The sequence below is a fragment of the Schistocerca gregaria genome, chromosome 2, assembly GCF_023897955.1.
Source record: "Schistocerca gregaria isolate iqSchGreg1 chromosome 2, iqSchGreg1.2, whole genome shotgun sequence".
In the NCBI taxonomy this organism is placed as follows: Eukaryota; Metazoa; Arthropoda; class Insecta; order Orthoptera; family Acrididae; genus Schistocerca; species Schistocerca gregaria.
In genome coordinates, this window is record NC_064921.1 from 1,051,621,438 (window position 1) to 1,051,639,192 (window position 17,755).

The following is a 17,755-nucleotide window of genomic DNA, read 5'->3' on the forward strand; positions in this document are numbered from 1 at the left end:
AATCAACTAAGAAGGACTATAGTCAGAGATGACAATGATCAGACTCTTCTCAAAGCAGATGTATTCACAACACAAGTGCTTCTGCTTTCAGTGAGTCATCTCTTTTATTCCTAAATAATTAGTGATTTTAATTTTTGTAATTTCCCGGAAATGTATGGAGGTTGGATAAAATAATATGAGCACACTAATTTGAACATATCATTTCTTGAACATTTTTTCTAAGTTAACACAGCACTCACCTTGCCTTTCATTTTACATTTCTTTTAACATCCTTGGAAGCATTCTGAGTTCCTAGTGTAGGTCTAATGATTGCAGTGTTCAGATGATGTAACATCATGGCAAATTTTCCAGGTTTCCAGTCAGGCTAAATTGTCACTGCCTGATTACATACAAGGGAAATTTTAGACTGAAATGCTTGTTGTTGTTGTTGTCTTCAGTCCTGAGACTGGTTTGATGCAACTCTCCATGCTACTCTATCATGTGCAAACCGCTTCATCTCCCAGTACCTACTGCAACCTACATCCTTCTGAACCTGCATAGTGTATTCATCTCTTGGTCTCCCTCTACGATTTTTACCCTCCACGCTGCCCTCCAATGCTAAATTTGTGATCCCTTGATCCCTCAAAACATGTCCTACCAACCGATCCCTTCTTCTAGTCAAGTTGTGCCACAAACTTCTCTTCTCCCCAATCCTATTCAATACCTCCTCATTAGTTACGTGATCTACCCATCTAATCTTCAGCATTCTTCTGTAGCACCACATTTCGAAAGCTTCTATTCTCTTCTTGTCCAAACTAGTTACCGTCCATGTTTCACTTCCATACATGGCTACACTCCAAACAAATACTTTCAGAAACGACTTCCTGATACATAGATCTATATTCGATGTTAACAAATTTCTCTTCTTCAGAAACGCTTTCCTTGCCATTGCCAGTCTACACTTTATATCCTCTCTACTTCGACCATCATCAGTTATTTTACTTCCTAAATAGCAAAACTCCTTTACTACTTTAAGTGTCTCATTTCCTAATCTAATTCCCTCAGCATCACCCGATTTAATTTGACTACATTCCATTATCCTCGTTTTGCTTTTGTTGAAGTTCATCTTATATCCTCCTTTCAAGACACTGTCTATTCCGTTCAACTGCTCTTCCAAGTCCTTTGCTGTCTCTGACAGAATTGCAATGTCATCGGTGAATCTCAAAGTTTTTACTTCTTCTCCATGAATTTTAATACCTACTCCAAATTTTTCTTTTGTTTCCTTTACTGCTTGCTCAATATACAGATTGAATAACATCGGGGAGAGGCTACATCCCTGTTTCACTCCTTTCCCAACCATTGCTTCCCTTTCATGCCCCTCAACTCTAATAACTGCCATCTGGTTGAAATGGTTAGTAGAAGAAAAACTAAACTCTCTGGTAGAGACAGAAGGGTATCAAACACAAGTGCTACTTTTACAAATTAGATCTCCTAAAAATGACTGCTGAGCTCAATATGCATCTAGTGCAGACATTACAATAAACCCAGAATGTCAAGACTACATAAAAACACAACCATGTGCACACAAAGAACAGACTGCAGTGGTTCAGGAAGTACCAGTTCTGTACTCCAACCTTATGGAAACATGAAGAATAATAAGTCTACTATTCCAGGATTTTGCTTTAGCACAGTGTGTTTATGTATGAAGAACAGCAGGGGAAGTGTCCAATACATACTGTCTTTTCCAAACATGGAGTATAGTGAATCTCTGGTAATAATTCTGATACGACACAATTTTCTTTGTGTCTTATGAACATAACGATAGGATAGTAGCTAGTTGGCAATGAATATAAGTTTATGGTGTTTATTTGACAGTGAACATATTATTCCATAATGAGTGATGTGTGTCAAAAGACAAGAAGTTTCACACAGCAGGATATGCCTAAGGTTGTGTTTTTGATTGTAGCACAAGCTCATCCCTGGTCTCCATAGGTTTCAAATTGTTGTGTCCTGTACAAAAAAATAGTACAGACTCTGTCACTCTGCACATTTTCATAACATTCTTCTGTTTTTTGTATATTTTAATTACTTAATTTTTTGTTTTAATTTAATTTGTTCTTATGCAATTTTATAATATGAGTTTATATACAGTAGAAGGCGAACGTTAATTAAAGTAATCAGCACAAATAAGCAAAATTTCAGGCTTTAACAACTATAAGTGAAAACAATAAATAGTACTTTTAAAATCAAACACAGGAGTATGGCCAAAATAAATTATAAAGACTTGTTAAATTTACGAAATACATACAGAATATAAGAATTGTACAAAAGAGATCAATGAATCAGAGAAATAGTGATTTTATGAAGTAAGGAGAAAAAGTTACTGAATTTACATTTAAGAAATATATATAGAATTTAAGAATTATACAAAAGACACCAATGAATTGGAGAAACAGTGATATTATTAACTACAAGGGGCGTTTGAAAAGTCCGTGCAAAAATAAAAACTACTTAAGTGTTTAGGGTAAACCTTTTTTATTTTTTGACATAGTCTCCTTTTAGACTTATACACTTCATCAAACACTGTTCCAATTTTTTGAGCCCTTCTGAATAATAGTCTGTAGTCTGTAAAATAGCTATTAGTTGCTGCAATCACCTCCTCATTTCAAGAAAATCTTTGTCCCACCAGCCATTTCTTCAAATTGGGGAACAAATAGTAGTCCAAGGGAGTCTGGAGAATAGGGGGGATGTGAAATGAGTTGGAATCCTATTTCCATGAATTTTGCGACCACAACTGCCGAGGTGTGTGCTGGTGCATTGTCGTGATGGTAAAGGACTTTTTTGCGGTCCAATCGCCGGCGTTTTTCTTGCAGCTCGGTTTTCAAATGGTCCAATAACGATGAATAATATGCATCTGTAATCCTTTTCCAGGTAGTCGATGAGGATTATCCCTTGCTAAACCCAAAAGACATCGCCATAACCTTTCAGGCCAAAGAACGGTCTTCGCCTTTTTTGGTGCAAATGCTCCCTTGGTAACCCATTGTTTAGATTGTTCTTTGGTCTCAGGAGCATAGTAATGTATCCATGTTTCATCCATAGTGACGAAACGATGCTTAAAGCCCTGTGGATTCTTCCTGAACAGCTGCAAACCATCCTTGCAACACTTCACACGATTCCGTTTTTGGTCAAGCGTTAGCAATTGCGGAGCCCATCTTGCGGATAGCTTTCTCATGTCCATTTGTTTATGCAAAATATTATGTACCCATTTATTCGAGATGCCCACAGCACTAGCAATCTCACACATCTTAACTCTTCTGTCATCCATCAGCACATCACGGACTTTATCAATGATTTTTGGAGTCGTAACCACTACAGAGTGTCCAGAACATTCAGCCTCACTTGTCCCCATATGGCCACTCTGAAAATTTTGAAACCACTTATGATCTATTATAATGGAAGGAGCAGAGTCACCGTAATGTTTATCAAGCTTCTCTTTAGTTTCTTGAGGCGTTCTGCCTTTCATAAAGTAATGTTTAATCACCACACGAAATTCTTTTTCGTCCATTTTTTGACAATTACTCGACTTCCTTGATTCACAGGAATTCCAGACACAAATAAATAGACCAATATGGCTGAAACTTGGTGTGCATTCTTTCCAAAGATGCTACTAAATAAATATGACCATTGGTGCCATGTCTTGGACTTTGCACGGACTTTACAAATGCCCCTCGTGAGAGAGAGAGAGAGAGAGAGAGAGAGAGAGAGAGAGAGAGAGAGAGAGAGAGAGAGGGAGGGAGGGAGGGAGGGAGGGAGGGAGAAAGTGGATTTAGTGTATTCAGCATAGGCTCATGCAGCCAGTCTGTCATTGTAATTATATAGCTGTAAACATGATCATCATTCTTAATCTTCTAGAAGCCTAGATGCAATAAATAAGTAAATTCTTAAACAACCACTCATCCCCTTCTCTAAAAATAAAATACAAGCTTTTAATTGAAATTTGCATGCCAAAAGCCCAGCACACTGTTTGGTGCTCTCCCTGAAGCGAACCATGCCGCTTCAGACCTGCTGAGAAGGACTTCGTCTCATCAGAGTGATCAAAAGAACTGGCAAACGGTCGACTTTACCAGCCACTGCTGCACCCTATTACTGAAGTGCAGCTGAAGAATGAAACTTCTCATTTCATTCCGTGAAACCTTTTATGGTTGTGTCAGCCCCCCCCCCCCCCTCCCCCCATTATTCTGTCAATTACAGATGGAGTAAAGGAAATCTGTGAATGTTGTTATGTTCTTCGGAGACACTTCTATCATCCATCACCACATCATGGACTTTATCAATGATTTTTGGAGTCGTAACCTCCACAGGATGTCCAGAACGTTCATCTTATATCCTCCTTTCAAGACACTGTCCATTCTGTTCAACTGCTCTTCCAAGTCCTTTGCTGTCTCTGACACAATTACAATGTCATCGGCGAACCTCAAAGTTTTTATTTCTTCACCATGGATTTTAATATCTACTCCAAATTTTTCTTTTGTTTCCTTTACTGCTTGCTCAATATACAGATTGAATAACATTGGGGAAAGGCTGCAACCCTGCCTCACACCTTTTACAACCACTGCTTCCCTTTCCTGCCCCTGGACTCTTATAACTGCTATCTGGCTCCTGTACAAATTGTAAATAGCCTTTCCCTCCCTGTATTTTACCCCTGCCACCTTTAGAATGTCAAAGAGTGTATTCCAGTCAACATTGTCAAAAGCGTTCTCTCTACAAATGCTAGAAACGTAGGTTTGCCTTTCCTTAATCTTCTTTCTAAGATAAGTCGTAAGGTCAGTATTGCCTCACGTGTTACAACATTTCTACGTAATCCAAACTGATCTGCCCCGAGGTCGGCTTCTACCAGTTTTTTCATTCGTCTGTAAAGTATCCGCATTAGTATTTTGCAGCTGTGACTTATTAAACTGATAGTTCGGTAATTTTCACATCTGTCAACACCTGCTTTCTTTGGGATTGGAATTATTATATTCTTCTTGAAGTCTGAGGGTATTTCGCCTGTCTCATAAATCTTGCTCACCAGATGGTAGAGTTTTGTCAGGACTGGCTCTCCCAAGGCCGTCAGTAGTTCTAATGAAATGTTGTCTACTCCCGAGTCCTTGGTTCGACTCAGGTCTTTCAGTGCTCTGTCAAACTCTTCACGCAGTATCGTATCTCCCATTCCACCTTCATCTACATCCACTTCCATTTGCATAATATTATTCTCAAGCACATTGCGCTTATATAGAGCCTCTATATACTCCTTCCATCTTTCTGCATTCCCTTCTTTGCTTAGAACTGGGTTTCCATCTGAGCTCTTGATATTCATGCAAGTGGTTCTCTTTTCTCCGAAGGTCTCTTTAATTTTCCTGTAGGCAGTATCTATCTTACCCCTAGTCAGATAAGCCTCTACATCCTTACATTTGTCCTCCAGCCATCCCTGCTTAGCCATTTCGCACTTCCTGTCGATCTCATTTTTGAGACGTTTGTATTCCTTTTTGCCTGCTTCATTTATTGCATTTTTATATTTTCTCCTTTCATCAATTAAATTCAATATTTCTTCTGTTACCCAAAGATTTCTACTAGCCCTCATCTTTTTGCCTACTTGATCCTCTGCTGCCTTCACTACTTCATCCCTCAGAGCTACAGTTCATAACCAATACATTGTGGTCAGAGTCCACATCTGCCCCTGGAAATGTCTTACAATTTATAACCTGGTTCCTAAATCTCTGTCTTACCATTATATAATCTATCCGATACCTTCTAGTATCTCCAGGGTTCTTCCATGTATACAACCTTCTTTTATGATTCTTGAACCAAGTGTTAACTATGATTAAGTTATGCTCTGTGCAAAATTCTATCAGATGGCTTCCTCTTTCATTTCTTATCCTCAATCCATATTCACCTACTACGTTTCTTCTCTCCCTTTTCCTACTCTCGAATTCCAGTCACCCATGACTATTAATTTTTCGTCTCCCTTCACTACCTGAATAATTTCTTTTTGACGGTTGCCCCTGCAACTACTGAAAAGGCTGTTGCCCCTCGTCAGGAACCACACGTTTGTCTTGCCTGTCAACAGATATCCCTCCGTTGTGGTTGCATCTATGATACGGCCATCTGTATCGCTGAGGCACACAAGCCTCCCCACCAAAGGCAAGGTCCTTGGAACATGGAGGGAGGGGGATTGTCATATTGTTTCATAATTTGTGTGATGTCCCCATTTCTCCTCGTTCCTTGTTCTAACAAACTGTCTTGCTGTCACTAATTCTGTAAGTATACCTGGCAATGTCAAAGCTTATTCGCAGGTTAACTTCGCTAACTCTGTCAGAATCACCAGTTTATTTATCCTGCGATTTTCCTCTGGTTAGTCCTTGTTACATATTCGTACAATGTGTTTTCCGCACTTCTTCCAGAATAGAACTTAAAGCGGCTGCTAGCTGGGAAGTGTAGAATGGCCCTTACTGGAACAGAGATCTCGCCGAAAATGTTCTGTCAAAATTTCATTTTCTTGGATATACCAAGTAGGTAATACATAATCTTTCTTACCTGTTATTCGTTTATATCCACTCTGGTAGTCTGAATCTATGGATTTTGCTAGTAATTATAACAACGCTCATCATTCACAAACCCAGTCAACCACACAGACAGCGGTTGGCATTCATCCATTCGGCCTTACTCCGCTCAGCTCGTATAGCCCCTTTTGTCTGTAGGAAAGTTTGTTTCTACATGCGACGAGGATTCCCCTGACAGAGACACCATGCATGCATTCACCAATCAACTTGCGAATCATTCAGAAATCAACTTATAATGTGTTCAAAAACCGACTGGGATGCGTTTCAAAGTCATACGAATAATCGATAGACTAACGTGCACTGGATGCTAGTCGCTTTGTGAAATGAGGATTCCCCCCCCCCCCCCCCCTCAAGAACATGAATCCCCCCACCCCCCTCTCCTAGATCTGGGCGGATGCATGAATCTGGAGTGTTCCAGTAAAATTTTTCCCGCTGGCATCTAGCTGCTTGCTGCAACTGCTTACATGGCCAACAGCCACATTTCTGTAGCCATAAGCAGGAGAAGATACTACTCAACTGCGCATGCGAATGATCCCACTCGTAACTCCTAAAACAAATCTAATGTAAACAGTTGTGATGTCACGCTCATCGGAGGCAATTTGTTGTTACGGAGCATTGCATAGTCTTCCTAAATCCTTTGACACATTTTGCTGTTGGCAGACGCCTGTATGAGCACTGTGTTTTGTTGCTGTATATGGCGCATTTCCTTTGCAATTTAAGTTTTATTTTCGCTTTTTCTCTCATTCATGTTTTTACTGCTGCAGTATTATTCTGCAATATCCTTTGTTAGAGTGTCGGTTCTTACCAGTCAATATTACAGAAATTTAACTGAAAACAGAAACAATGAAAAATTCCCGGAATTTTCAAAGTTTCCCGGATTTTTCCCGGTTTTCTCCCGGTTGAAAAAATTCCTGGGTTTTTACCAGAGCTCCGTGTTGTCCCAGGTTGTATACACCCTGTGACACAACATGTATTGCAAAAATTTGTGTTAGCCTCCCATTAATGCTGTCTGCTACACATTCTCTTCTTCAGCTGAGGCAGCTCCTTTTGACAGAATGGTTGTGACATCATTCTTACCATGTCTTTTCATTCAATAAATATTCTGCATTACTCATGGTATCACAATTAAATGGGAATTCCTCATGGAGTTCTGGTTCTATCTGCATGCAATTCATGTTCACAACATTTCGACTGAACTGGTTTGACACGAAGATTTGAATTAAAAGTTAATTTATGCTCATAACATGTGATTTTATATGAATGGGGATTGTCAACAAAACAAACTTTCATAAAAAATGAAAATAAAAATTGAATAGAATGCATTTATTATTTATATTGAATGATAGAAACTGATTTGGGAGAAAAAAACCTTCCTCATATTTTCTCAAGGCAATGTCTTTGGGAAGTAATCAACACATCCTTATAGATGTTTTAATTAATTCATAATAATTTAATCATCATTTTAAAGGGAAACTAGTTGCCAGATTTGAGTTCTTTTGATGTCTTACTTTGAATCAGATAGCTCAGTTTACTTGAGTAGCTGTATTTAAAATGTGTCAAAAAGCAAGAGGAGCAGTGCTTTCACATCAGACTTTTACCTCAGTGTAAACAAAAGGTGAGCCTGATTTTCAAGAAATTTTAGCAATGTTAGGCACAATTTCTAAAATGAAACCAAAAGCAAAAATTTAAATCACATGATGATGACAGCTGATGGAGCAAATATAAATAAAATGATTGATATGAAGAAAGACAAATAATTGCAAGCAACTTTTGATGCATGAAAATTTAACTTCAAAGGAATAAAGAAATTGTAGTTGGAAATAATCAGTCGAAGGTCAATTGGGTGTATGCAGTCAATCTGTCATTATTGAAGAGCAATGAATTTGACAGAATTATATCTTATGGGTGGTTGTGCATATGAATATGAATACTATTGCTGCAAAAAGAGCTAATGTGAATGCTGTTTACTGTTATATGCTATTGTGCTCCACACATCACTCCACTACTGGTCAGTGGTTTACCTTTACAAAATTTTACAAATTGCTCCACCCAGGAATTTTCACTTTTGTTATTTTTACAATTACTTTTGTGAAGCAGTTGACACCTTTTGTATCATAATGATGAATCATGAACACGATGCAAGATATATAAGAATTAATAATTAGCTAACTACTATAACTTTACTGATTCCATATGAAATTACATTGGTAATAACTGATAGTGATGAATAGATAAAAAAGAATGTGGTGTATCTCCCACTTCTCTTTCTTATTCTCTAGAAAAAAATCATCATTATTTATGGAATACTACAGAAGTGAAATTTTACCTGGACTGCATCAAGCAAGGCTTGTGGTAACATTTCATCAATGGCTCCCATGTCTTTAGAAAATCGATTCAGTACTCGACCTATAAGACAAAAACAATTTGTTTTACATTGCTGCTGCATTTAAATGCTGATTGTGAATTTAACAACACTAGCATGAATTTGAAAAAGCAAACAATGAAAAATGTAGAAATCTGCATTGCTCGCAGCAGTAAACATGACCTGTATGAGATTGAATTTGAAGGCATAAGTAAGATAGGACATTAACCAAGAATTTACTTTGTAGGAGTTTCATACTTCTCATACAAAGCTGTTATTTGACTTACATTTTTCACATTTCTGGGGAACAGTAATTTCTCACACACCATTGAAAATCTCATGATATAGGGGTTATATCGGCATGTAAAATATAAAATAAAATGCTGCTGAAAACAGAATTGATTTCAACAAGCACAAGAAGAGCAGTTTACATTCATTTTGCTTCAAAGATGATCAAACAGAATTACCACAAGTTCTAGAAATCAGGGAAATTAGGGAATATCAGGAAATTTCAAACGTGTCAGGGAAATCAGAGACACTTGAAAAAGAAAACACTGGAAAAATCTCATTTTTGTCTCAGTAAATGTAATGGTTTGTTTACTGAGAGTCAAGCATCATCGCTGGCTGGGTGCAGCTGAGAACATGAGTCACTGCCCTACCCGCTCATTATTACTGCTTTAAAGAGCCATTGTATAGAGCAACAAATTGAAGTATGTGGCGTTGAGATTACTGTAAATGACGTCACGGTTATAGTGTTAGCACTGTATAGATCTCCCTCAGGGAAATTGAATGTATTTCTTAAGCACTTAGATTCTTTATTATCCAAACTGTACTCAAAGTCCAAGAACTTAATAATTACTGGTGACTTTAATGTTGATTTCCTAAATGAGAGCAATAGTAAAGCTGATTTAGTACATTTAATGGAGTCTTATAATCTGATGGCAATTGTAGATTTCCCAACTAGGGTTACTGTTAACAGTAAAAGTCTGATAGATAATATATTTATAGATAAGTCTAAATGCAATGAGATCACTGTACATCCAGTCCTTGGCCTTTCTGATCATGGTGGTGTCAATTACTTAGGCTCAAATACATCAGTGTGTGCAACAGTCGTGAGCATTCCTGGAAATCTTTTAGGATAATAAATGAAGAGGGCCTTATGAAATTCAATGACAGCCTAAAAGAGATAGATTGGAGCCCAGTATATAGGGAAACAGATGTAAACAAAAAGTACAATTCATTTTTAAATGAATTTATGTCTTTATTTGAGTCCATCTTTCCCAAAAAATAGTTAGAAATAGTCATACAGGCAATGCCAAGAACTCTTGGATCACTACAGGGATAATAACATCATGTAGAACAAAGAGGATGTTATACAGTTCTCTCAGGATTTGTAATGATCCAAAGAAACGACAACACTACAAGCTTTACTGTAGCATTCTCAAGAAGGTTATAAATAAATCTAAAAGTATGTGCATAAAATCAGAAATTGAAAGCTCAGAAAATAAAATTAAAACTATTTGGAATGTAATAAAGAGGGAAACTGGCAGGAAAACAGAGAACATGTCTCAGGTAGAGATTATAACAGGGGACAGTATCATAAAGAAACCTGAGTTGGTTGCAGAAATATTTAATAACCACTTTTTGAGAGCAGCAGAGAAGACAGGCTGTAATGGTTCTATGGAAGAATCATTGTCCCTCCTACAGAAAGCTATTAGCAACAGAATCCCACAGTTATCTTTACCTCCAGTTACTGTAAGCAAAGTCATAAGAGTAATCAGATCATTAAAAAATAAAATTTCTGCTGGTGTGGACAATATTTCTAGTACAATACTAAAACACTGTTATAAATTTGTTAGTCCCGTCTTATGCAACATATACAATACATCCCTACAAGAAGGGATTGTCCCTGACAGACTAAAATTGGCTGTAGTGATTCCTCTCTTTAAAAAAGGTGATAAAAACAATGTAACAAACTATCGCCCAATATCCCTATTAACTACCTTCTCGAAAATTCTTGAGAAACTCATACACGGGAGGATTGTGGATCATCTCAATTTCCACAGTATCTTAAGCAAAAATCAGTTTGGTTTTTGTGCTGGTCTTTGTACCAAACAGGCAATATTCTCTTTCAGCAACCAAGTTTTGGAAGCCATTAACAAAAAAATGTCTCCAGTGGGTATTTTTTGTGATCTTACGAAAGCCTTTGACTGTGTAAACCACCAAATTCTTTTGAAAAAGGCAGAATACTATGGTTTAGGTGGTACTGTTGGCTTGTGGCTGCAATCGTATCTGAAGGATCGGAAGCAGACAGTAATGCTAAATGGCTCTTCTGGAAAACCTGCCTCGTCTGAGTGGGGCACAATAACATGTGGGGTGCCTCAAGGCTCTGTTTTGGGCCCATTGCTGTTCCTCATCTTCATCAATGATCTTCCTCTTTGTTCTGAGACAAACAGCAAATTTACCCTGTTCGCTGATGATACCACAATTCTAATTGATGATTTGATAGATCACAATATTGAACAAACTACAAATACTGTCTTTAATGACATCTTAAACTGGTTCTTCTAATTGATGATTTGATAGATCACAATATTGAACAAACTACAAATACTGTCTTTAATGATATCTTAAACTGGTTCTCCTCAAATGGTCTCTCACTCAATGCAAATAAAACTCATTATATGAGGTTCCATACATCACAAAGTAATCTCAATGAAATTAACATAAAATGTAGAGATCAACCAATACAGAAAGTTGAAGATACAAAATTCCTGGGTGCTTATATAGACAGTAAATGTAATTGGTCAGTTCACATTCTACATCTATGTAAGAAACTTAGCTTGGCAACATTTGCATTACGAGTAATTTCTTCAGTGGTTGAAGTTGACGCCATTAAGGTTGCCTACTTTGGCTACTTCCACTCATTGATGTCATATGCTATCATGTTCTGGGGGAACCAACCACTTGCAAAAAAAGTTTTCACCGTCCAAAAAAAAAAAGCAATCAGAATAATGTGTGGGGTCCATCAAAGACACACTTGCAGGCACTTGTTTCGAAAGATAGGTATCCTACCAACTGCCTCACAGTATATTTTTTCCTTGCTGACCTTTGTGTGCAAAAATTATTCTATCTACCAAGACAACAGTAAATTCCATGGCTATAACACCAGAAACAAAAACAATCTACATGTCGAAATGAAATGTCTCTTTCTGGTACAAAAAGGAGTTTACTACTCCAGCATTAAGCTGTTCAATGCTCTCCCACTACATATAAAATGTGTTCATACAGAACTGCCAAAATTTAAACAAGTTCTCAAAGATTACCTGACAGAGATATCTTTTTATACTGTGGATGAATATTTGAAAGAAACTGTACATCATTACTAAACTTAATGTGTCTAGAACTAGTTCAATTGATTTTATTGAGCATTTGAGCATAATCACAGTTTTTGCAACAACAAATTGGCTGTACCTGTATTTACTCATGTAGGCCTAATGTCTGATTTAACCTTGTGCTCTTATTTGCAACCTTTATTTGAAACTTTTTTCTGTTAAATAGTTGTTATGTTATTTAGCTGACATTGTATATATTACTGTATTTATAGTATGTGCGGATGGATATGTGTGTGGGTGTGTGTGTGCGAGTGTACACCTGTCCTTTTTTTCCCCTAAGGGAAGTCTTTCCGCTCCCGGGATTGGAATGACTCCTTACCCTCTCCCTTAAAACCCACATCCTTTCATCTTTCCTTTTCCTTCCCTCTTTCCTGACGAAGCAGCCGCCGGTTGCGAAAGCTCGAAATTCTGTGTGTGTGTGTGTGTTTGTGTGTTTTATTCACTGTGCCTATCTACCGGCGCTTTCCCGCTTGGTAAGTCTTGGAATCTTTGTTTTTAATATATTTTTCCCATGTGGAAGTTTCTTTCTATTATATATATATATATATATATATATATATATATATATATATATATAAGAAATGTAATTATTTGAATGTATTGTCTTCCTATGGACCTAATCACCAGCCAATAATTTTGCTGCGTCATATTTTTCCCATTTCCACTTCAGGATCATTCTCTAAATGTGCCTAAGAGCACACACAAATGCTCCTACCCTTTTAATACAACATATCATCATATTAATCTTTTGGTTTCAGGAAAGAAGTGCTCCTGATTTCATTCCTTTCAGTGAACCCACATTCTGAAGAGCCCACATCATAGTGTACTACTCATTATCCATTGGCAACATACCAAATGTTTTTCTCCATTACCAAAGACTGTGTATGTTACAAAAGATATACAAATTTGTGAGGAAGTATATAATTTTACAGAACAATTGTATATAAATATAGTGGTTCTGAAATTAAGATTGAGAAACAATATTCTCAAAAAATTGCATCTAGAAATAAATTATCAGTTTTGTTGCACTATGACCTATTCTTGCTAGGAATGTAACTGAGGAGGACAAACCAAAACTGGATGTAATAACTCTAAGTGCCCTTGACAAGTAATATCTAAGAAGAAATCAATAATAGAAATCACCACTTAGAGTGACTCCTCACTCAGCCTACGAAGCTTTCTTAGTGCTCTTTTTAACCGTTTAATAAGGTTTGAAACATTTGTTGCTGGGTGACTGTACACTGTCTGACAGTGGTTCTTACTACGCAGTTTGCCAGTAACATAATAATAATAACAATAATAATAATAATAATAACAATAATAATAGTCAGGAAACACTACATCACACTAATTCATTTATTTTACATACCTGAGGGATTTGTGTCAAAAAATCTCATTGCTCCTTTAAGTATAGCATTGAATATTCTGTTATGGAGACCTTGAGAGGAATTCATTGTGACTTTAAAGAAAACAAAGGATCTGTATGTTGTAATTATGATGCTTCCGGCAATGCACACTGTATATATTATAATGTATTCATCTCTTGTGAAGGATTCAAGAGCTGTAATGTTGCTTTCGTTTGGGTAACTGATATTAACGTCTTCACTATTAATATAAATTTCAGGCTTCTCATTTCCGGGAACATTTCTTTCCTTCACTGTTTCAGGTGCATACAGAGTGTCATTCCACGGTATGGAATCAGTAGTGTCATTATATTCTGTTGTTTCTGAATATCCTGAAGTAGAATTAACTGACAGAAATCTGTCAGTACTATTAACAATTTTTGGCAGTTCAAATGACACTTTTTGATTCATTCTGTCCATTCTCAGCTGTTCCTGATTTGTCCTGTAAAATAAATGTTTATTAAACTATAACTGTAGTGTAATCTGAGTTGTATCATACAATTATTTCAAGTGATATAGCAAAATGGCCATTAAATAAACTTATATTTTGGACAATGCTATAACCCTATACTCAAATTCCTTAATGTGATCAGCAAAATTTTCCCAAAATGTTATTGAGAAGGAGGCTATTATCTTCCTCAGCTTCAGAACAAAACTTGAACTTTGCCCTGGTGGTAGCTCACACACGATTGAAGTAGTGTAATGAGTGCCATCACATTCACTTACATGGCATACCATTCAAAGAACTAACCAATAAAGCACTCTTTAGGTTCTGAAGCTTGGGATTTGACTCTACTCCTTTTGTGTATGCTTGCCACCTCCACTTTACATTTGCTGATACTCCCATAATACAACATTAGCTTGTAACTGTCAAGGTGCATCCACTCAATAACAGAGACTTCCAGGTGACTAAGATATGTTTATTTCAATGTACCAGTGCGACTGAACTCATTCTTTCAGCAAAACATCTTCTTATTTACAACTTTGAAGCATTTGTGGATGGATGGTTTGATGGTTAGAGGTGTCGGGATCAGTCTAATGATTTTTTTCTTCCTTTTTATGTACCAATCTTCTTTAACAGAGAGCTGCATATGTGAAATCAAAACTGCACTGTCATTCAGCCTCACTGTTAATTTTGCATCCTCTCATAGCATGTTTGGTGAGCTTGTTTGAGGGTTGGAAAAACACATGGCCATGTCGCATTAAATGATAGTAAACTATTGTAATGTTCAGTTTCATGAATACTTTTAACATACAGCTTTTAGGTATTTGATGACATATTGTATTACATACTTATTCTTAATTCTGTTTTCCAATTTTTGTGTGTGTTTATGTTCACACGTGATCTGAAATCAAGAGTAAAAACACATCTAGTTGGATGTTTTAATCTTATAACTAACTGTTGTAGTCATGATGAACTCATATCATATAAACTGAAAATTTTAAGAAAATGACAAGGTAATAGCAATTAACAATAGAATAGTGAAACTACCAAAACTTGGGAACAAAATCCAGAGCCCTACAAAACACATACATTCCAATTATAACTAAAATTTAGCTGTGACACCAATAATGAAATTAAATTTATTTATTTGTTTTGATTTTAAGGCATATAGATAAGTTGGCAACAGTTGCCTTATTTGAGTAAGTTTAATCATTGACTTAAATGGCAGCTGAAGCTGCCATGTTTTGCTTCATAGCTGAGGGAACCATGCCAATAATGTGGCCCAAGTAGCAGGAAATAAATGGACATTATTAACACAACCAGAATACAACAAAACAGTCATTCAGACTTCAATACACTCTATTGCACTAGAAGACTTCTTACAAGGGCAATGAAAGTGTGGCTGTGTTGGTGGAGAGCAGTAAGGCTTGAGGGAAATCCAGGAGAGGGGTCCCAGTAAGGTGGGAGCTCATAACGGTTGGAGATAGATGTGCCTGCTGCTGAGAGATGACTTCCTTGGATGGACCATTGACATGGCCAGCAAAGGAAATAGTGATGGTGAGTTGCACAGAGGTGCAGGTGTGGGCAATGTTTTGCCAAGCTTAGAGAACTTGGACAAGGCACGGTGTGACAGTTCGTACACAACTCGGATTGTGGGCATCGGTGACCAGTATGAAGAAAAGTGGGGATATGGGATTGGTAACTGAAGCGGCTAGCTTGGACAGGATGTCAATTGAAGACTTAGATGTAGCTCCAAGCATACAACAGTGCTGGGCAACAGGAGCTCCAGTTGAGTAACTGGCAAGTGCAGTCGGCGCCACGGCATGGGGCAACTCCTGCTGAGAACTGCATCTGGTCAGTCAGACGGTATCCTTTCTAGTCGCCTGGCAGAAGAATACTTCTTCGAGACTGGCAGGCACATAATCAGCACAAGGATAATTGGTGACTGTGTTGGCACTGCTAACTGTGGCGTCTCTAGAGGCAAAACTGGTACCACATATTACTGTGATGGCTGCAGGAGGTGCAGTTGTTGCCAAACATGGTATGTTTATGTGTGCGGTTACACTGTTTAGCCTGAATCCATGAAGTGGTGTGAGCAGCAATCTGGAGAGATGGTAGCCTCCAATACATGTCTGTATTGCATACCAGTGGATCACACGGGATACTATATGATATATAGAAAAAGGGTGAGAAAGAGAGTAGGTCAGAAGAATAATTTCCCAGATGTAAGCATTTATGAAACTTGTTTGTCAAGGAAAAGAAAAGAGAAATATTTATTGTACAGGATAAGGTAATTGCTCTCTGAAGTTCTGAACAAGTTATTAGGGTAAGTAGACAGGAAATATTACTTGAAAATTTAAATGTAGTGTATCGTTATTAGTTCTTTACTGCCTATAAAAATAAAATAAAAATGCAGCTTTTTAACAGTGATGAATTTGAAGGTAATTAAAATTCTATTGAGTGTCATGATGTTAATGGCAGTAACAATTGTAATTAGGATTTGTGTATTCCTTTACACATTTGTTGCTGATTCACAGCTTGTCTTTAAGGCAGGAGAAACTGAAAACAAGAATAGTTTCATGTTGCTTATACTCCTTTACAGAATGCAAAGACTTACTAACATCTGAACTGGCAGTATAATTATACTCACCAGTATGTAACCCAAAAATCAGCACTGTTTGACGCTGCCTGCCCAACTATGAGGACAAGAAGAAGCCATCCAAGTAGCCAATAACTCGAGCCAGCTGTTATGTATTCTTTGTAGAGAGCTTTATTCAATTTTCCTCTTTCTATCATCTCAGCACTTTCATCAGGCTCATCTCCATCTTGATCTTCATGAATGGAAGTCTGCAATTTTCAGTTTTTAAATTATTTTTTTAAGGGTAGTAAATACTAAAGAAACTTGCCATGGAGAAACTACCTAAGGCATTTCAGTTACATTTATATAGCACAAATTCTGTTAAAAATGTAAATTCTAATTTCTTATTTTCAAATATTATTAATATACACTATTCACCTTCTAGGTTTTCAAAATGTTTCATTCTAAGTCTGAAACATATGGACTGATAAATTATGATTTACCTTTTTAGGTGTCAGTATGCATTCTACAGAGCAAAATAGGGCTTTTTGATGTGACACAGTTACTTAAAAGAATACTGCTATATATTTTATTTCTTTTGGTTGGAAATTTTCATTATGATGATCTCTTATAGTAACTTTTAATATGGATATGTGTTTTCCTTTGTGTGTGTGTGTGTGTGTGTGTGTGTGTGTGTGTGTGTGTGTGTGTGTGTGTGTGTGTGTACGCGTGCATGTAAGAGAAAGGTGTGAGAAGGGATATTATCAGTAATCACCTTCATACTGCTACTAACTACATATTGAATGGTTTATTTTGTACACCTACATTCCACTACATACTCGTTACCTGCTTGGTGTGTGTGTGTGTGTGTGTGTGTGTGTGTGTGTGTGTGTGTGTGTGTAAGAGAAAGGTGTGAGAAGGGATATTATCAGTAATCACCTTCATACTGCTACTAACTACATATTGAATGGTTTATTTTGTACACCTACATTCC

General features: G+C 37.1%; 1 protein-coding gene and 1 long non-coding RNA gene across 3 annotated transcripts in view; one reads left to right on the forward strand and one right to left on the reverse strand.

Moving 5' to 3' along the window:
- Window positions 1-13,425, forward strand: part of LOC126335578 (uncharacterized) — a 62,400-nt gene extending 48,975 nt beyond the window's left edge. The window contains exon 3 of the long non-coding RNA XR_007564893.1: window positions 13,094-13,425. This is a non-coding gene — a long non-coding RNA (uncharacterized LOC126335578). The remainder of the gene's footprint in view (window positions 1-13,093) is intronic.
- The window catches only part of LOC126335576 (ATP-binding cassette sub-family C member 4-like), a 276,697-nt gene that overhangs the window by 44,968 nt on the left and 213,974 nt on the right, over window positions 1-17,755 (reverse strand). For both annotated transcript variants that reach the window (XM_049999007.1, XM_049999006.1), the window contains exons 13-15: window positions 16,834-17,030; window positions 13,705-14,180; window positions 8,905-8,984 (exon numbers count right to left, since the gene is read on the reverse strand). In XM_049999007.1, coding sequence (XP_049854964.1) covers window positions 8,905-8,984; window positions 13,705-14,180; window positions 16,834-17,030 — 753 coding nt within the window. The remainder of the gene's footprint in view (window positions 1-8,904; window positions 8,985-13,704; window positions 14,181-16,833; window positions 17,031-17,755) is intronic.